At 32.9% G+C, this 5,306-nt stretch overlaps 1 protein-coding gene across 1 annotated transcript; it reads left to right on the plus strand.

Annotated features, from left to right (window-relative positions):
* On the plus strand, window positions 3,107–3,694 carry LOC109826598 (dirigent protein 1-like). The gene has a single exon (XM_020393623.1). It carries the CDS (start codon window positions 3,107–3,109, stop codon window positions 3,692–3,694), a length of 588 nt encoding a protein of 195 aa, XP_020249212.1.

Below are 5,306 nucleotides of genomic sequence, written 5' to 3' on the forward strand. Positions count from 1 at the left end.
TTGATCTTTCTTATTAGTTGGACTTTTCCTGTTTTTATCGGCTTATTTTATTTCAAAAACTATTCTGAAAAATTTCTAGGTGTACCACTGCATTTAGGCTCTCAGCCTTGTGCCACATCAGCTTTCAAAGCCAAAGTAAATATTTTAGTCTTGAACACTCCTTGGTGTTTAGACTCCAACTTCACTTTTATCCAATATTCCCAGCTCGACATAGTTCCAACTTTCTCATGATCCTTGATCATAAAGGTCATCATATAAAGGTAAATTTAATATTCTGCTTAGCAGTTATCCTGTAAGAACCCAACTTAATAATAAGAACTCTAGATCCTCATTGAAGAGACTTATCCAAATCTCAGAGTTAAGTGCATCCTGGAAGCTTTTTGCATTTGGATTATCCTCGTAATCCTTAGTAAGATTGTCTCTCTTTGCAATCCATGCAGTGAGCCACTTCAACAATAAGTTTGCTTCTATATCTTGTAACGACCGACCTCAAATAAGTCAGATTGAACTCTTTTCTGACTTATATAGTACTACTGCCTTAGTACTCACCAAAATCTCCATCTTTTAGCAAAAAATGGATCTTCCAATAAAAGTATCTCAAACTACTCAGTCCTAGACTGTCTTCAAAATTACTATATTGGTACCTTAAGAGAAGGATTAACACACTTTAATTACGGATAAAGTAAGATTATTGGCATTTATGTGGAGTATTATTCTTCCTTGAAGAACATTCCATCTCATTAAGCCTTTTATATCGATAATAGAATTACATCCCAAACAAAGACTAGAAGGCCTAAGGCCCAAAACATATTGCTCAAAGATATAATTTTTAAAATCATTATAGAATTTTTAAAAATAGAACATTGGATTTCTTAGAGATAGAATTGATTTAATAGTTAAACATATTATCATCTCTACCAAAAATCTCCCGCCTGAACTTATCTGTTTATTTGACTGGTATGCATGTAAATATGAGGCATGACAAACATAAACAATTATTTTCACTTTACATTTAACTACCTAAGTTATCTTGTCAATTTTATTAGGATTTTTTATTTCTCGTGAAATTGATATGTGTCCCAGGTGATCCCACTAGAACAGCTGCCCATCAAAACCTCTAGGATTTTATTAGGACTTTACAATTAAAATTTTTGGTGTATAAAGTTAATTTTTCTGAACTTTCAAAGTTCAAAAACTATTTTTCTAAAATCTAAAAAACAACTCTTTTATCAAATCTAGTGAGTCTCAATTAAAAAAATTCCTAAATTTCATAGGGAAAATAATAAAAATATTCTCTAAAAATTTTCCAAAATTTTTTAGATATTTTTTATTATTTTTAATTAATTTTTTGATTTAAAAATAGATTTCTATAATTATTAGAAATTAAGAAAATAAAATAAAAAAGATATTTTTTGGATTTGCCCCCCTAGGGGCTGATCCGAAGTTTGTCGCGAGGCCCCTCTACTTCACTATTAGCGACAGCAATCCAGCACCGTGATCACGACGGCCCCGATGTACCTCTTTTGTTTTGTTTTATAATTGCTGCTACTAACATCCAGCGTCAGTTGTGGCGGATAATGGGCCTCCTGTTCCCAGTGTCGAAGACTCTCGCACCCGATCCTATAGCAGAATGCGCCCTTAGCGCCGATGGCTGGCGAAAATGTTTTTTGAATTTTAAAAAAGAAAAATTTTAAATGAAAAAATTTTGAAAAATGTTTCAGACCTCAACAAATTAATAAATCCTTAATTTATTAAAATTGCCTACTAGTTCATAAAGATTAAATTTTTATTGTGGATCTGAGCTCCCAGATGTCAAATTTTAGAATTTTACAGAAAAATTTAATTTTTTAATAAAAATGAATTTTTATAATAAAAATCCTAATTTTATCTGTTCAAGAGACTCAAATCACCATCAAGAAACTAGATCTATTCTATACAATATAATATGCAATTAGATCTAAACCCTAAAAGAAGATCAAATATGTGAGCAACCCTAATCTCGCTCTGATACCAATTTAAACCATGCATAAAAATAACTATTGGTTAGAGATTACATTTCTCGGATCTTGTAGAAGGGTCGTCACACATTATTCTTGATATTCGAACAATGGCGGATGGCGACTACACCGATATATGGTGAGAAGTCCCCGCATATCACCCTGCGACTACCGCATAAAGCACAAATTTGATCAGAAAAGAATTGATGACGGATTTGTAAAGGTTTATGGTCTTTTCTCTCATCCACCCTTCATGAAAACCCTATATCTAATTATAAAGCCTTAGAGATAGAATCCTACATTTATTAGGATTATAAATATATTATCTCTAAGATAAGACATTATCCACCCACTTATTTGAGTGTTTATATCATAAATAGCCAACAGATGGTTTTAAAGTGAAAGTGTGTGTTAATTACCACTTACATATTTTTTTCTAAGTTTCATATGTTAAACATAAGATCTACGCTCACTTTGGGAAAATTTCAAAATTTCATCACACATGCATGTTCTTTTCCAGATTTCATTTGTCAATCTCTTTCTTATGTTTGGTCGCTTGTCTTTAGAGCTCTCTTACTGTAAGAGAAGATACAATAAGCCAATATCTCTAGAAACCTTGCACTCCCTTTTTATAAAGTGCTTCTACAACTTAATATAACAAGCTTTAATGGAAATTGACCAAATAACAATTAACTTACCGAGCTCCGAAACAATTTTGAGGGAAAACGATAGAGCAATAGCTTTGATGGAAATTGACCAAATAACAGTTGTTCAAAATTTTGGATTGATGCTAATAACATACCAAGCTCCGAAACAATTTTGAGAATTTTTCTCAATTTTGGGGGAAAACGATGTGCAACCTGCAAGTTATACAGTATCTTGCGCACACCGTTGACATTCAAGTATCGTTGGGAAAATGATGTTCAACCTTAATGTTCTATTACACTAGAAATTACTACTTCATTTATTCCTTACCAACTTTTCACAAGAAAATCATCCAAGCAAAACGCAATAATTTAATACTCAAAAATATCTATTAGAACTCATTCCTAAGAATTCTATTATAAATCAAATTATCATGACATATTCTTCTCTCAACCATAGTCATCATGAACCCCTACATCTCCTCCTTTCTCCTCTATTTCCTCTTCACAGCAATCCCTCCCTCATCACAATCCTTCACACAAGAAACCGAAACTCACTTACACTTATACTTACACGAGAACTTCACTGGTCCAAATCCCACTTCCATAACAGCCGTGACCACAAGTACTCCATCCTCCTTCGGAACAATCAGGGTTTTCGAAAACGAGCTAAGAGAAGGAGCAGACCCAATCTCGAAACTTATTGGGCAATCTCAAGGGACAGGCACCACTGCATCAAGAGATGAAGGATCGAGCCTTGTCGAAGCAAATTTTGTGTTTACGATTGGCGAGTATAAAGGAAGTACGCTTGCCATATTTGGGAGGCCAATACGACTATTATTGAGTAGTTGGGAAGTGAATGTAATTGGAGGGACTGGGAAGTTTCGGCTTGCAAGAGGATATGCTATTGGTAGGAATATTGTGGTTGAGCCTGGCAGGAATATTATCGTGGAATTTGATCTTTACTTCAGGCATCATGGTGCTGGTTGCTCCAAGCCCTCAAGTGCATCCTACTGCTTGAATCTCAAAGAACCAAGTGTTTGTGCTACTTGAAATTATAATACCAGTCTGAAATAAGATCTTGTATTCTAAACTTGAAATATGTTTGTAAGATCCAGCTAACTACACGTATACAATAGTGGTATTCTATAACTAGATTATGCATAGCAAAAATAAAGAAACTTTAGCATGCATCTAGGAAACATAAACAACAAGTTTAAGGTTACCGGTTCAGATCTTATCATCACACCTTGCTTGATCAACAATAGGATATGAGCGGGAACTCGATATTTGGTTTCTAAAGCTTCTAACCGACGCAAGATTGTAGCTATCTTAGCTTCAGAGGCTATGTTCGAATCTAAGGACAAACCACGACATTTGATTGAGGGAACTGATAAAGTTGTTCTTTTATCACATTGTTTCTATTGCATGGTTTTCTCAGACAAGTCCTCTAAAATTTTCTAAGCTTCATAAGCATTTTTCTTCATAAAATCTCGTTAACAAATAGATTCTAAGGATAGCATTAAAGAATAGTCTAATTCTTCATAGACAAGTTAGCATAATCCCCATTTTTCCAAACCATGATGAGGATATTGGATGATACATTTCTTAAACCTATCAAAATAGTTCCAGAATTATTCTCAAAAGAATATTTTATATTTTTTAATGTTGTTCCAAAGCTTACCACTTTATTAATTGGGAAGATTTTTTTTGAAAAAAAGGTAATAAATTCATCCTAAGTGGAGATCGAATTTGTAGACAAGTTATTCAACCATTTGTTAGTCTTATCCTTGAGAGAAAAGATGACAAATATGAGCTTGATTGCATCCTCATATAACTCACTAATTTTATTATAAGACAGACTTCCTGAAATTCAGATATGAAAATGTAAGCATTTGCAGACTCATTTTCGAAAAATTTGGGAAGAATATTTATGAAATGAGGTCTACGCTTAGAATTATCACCATTAACATATGTAAGTCTAATGCAAGATGAGATTACATTCCTAGTAGCATAATACATATCTTGAGGAATGAATGGACTTGGATTAGCCATTTATTTAATTTAAATTTAACAAGAACTATATATTTTGTATTATCCCTAATCCAAGCTTGCATAAACTAATAAAAACTATCGTCGTCAAAATTTTTAAAGTAAAACCTAAGAAAAAGACTTAAAAGTATTTTTTTCAACGTAAAAATATCTAAAAGATTTTTGAAAATGAGAAAAAGAGAAAGTCCTAACTAAACAAAGCAAAAGATAAACAACTCAATCACTTTCCTAATCTAAAGTTAATCCTAAACTGCACTAGACCAGCTCCTAACTATAGACTCCTTCAGGCCATACTAAATCTCAGTTTGGTTAATCAAATGGTCAGGTAAGAGTAAATCCATAGGGGGCTCATCCTGAGCGTGACTTAAATCCTAATTATATAACCTCTTTTCTTGCGAGCGTTTTGCCATTCTAATATCTGTTTTTAGACACCGACTGCAGCCTATGAAAATAAATGCAATCTACAAGTGGATGCCTTAAGCAAATTGTTTCTAGACTTTTTTTTAGGGTAGAGAAAACAAAAGTGAATTTTTGTTTGACTTTTTCTTATCTTATTTAATAATCATTCGAAGAAGGTTGTGGATTTTATTATGATCAACAAAAACAAACTTTT

Source organism: Asparagus officinalis, chromosome 10 (assembly GCF_001876935.1).
Source record: "Asparagus officinalis chromosome 10, Aspof.V1, whole genome shotgun sequence".
Lineage (NCBI taxonomy): Eukaryota > Viridiplantae > Streptophyta > Magnoliopsida > Asparagales > Asparagaceae > Asparagus > Asparagus officinalis.

What these genes read in the sequence shown, in the direction of transcription:
- LOC109826598 (XM_020393623.1), top strand. Translation starts at nt 3,107, where the DNA reads ATGAACCCCTACATCTCCTCCTTTCTCCTCTATTTCCTCTTCACAGCA.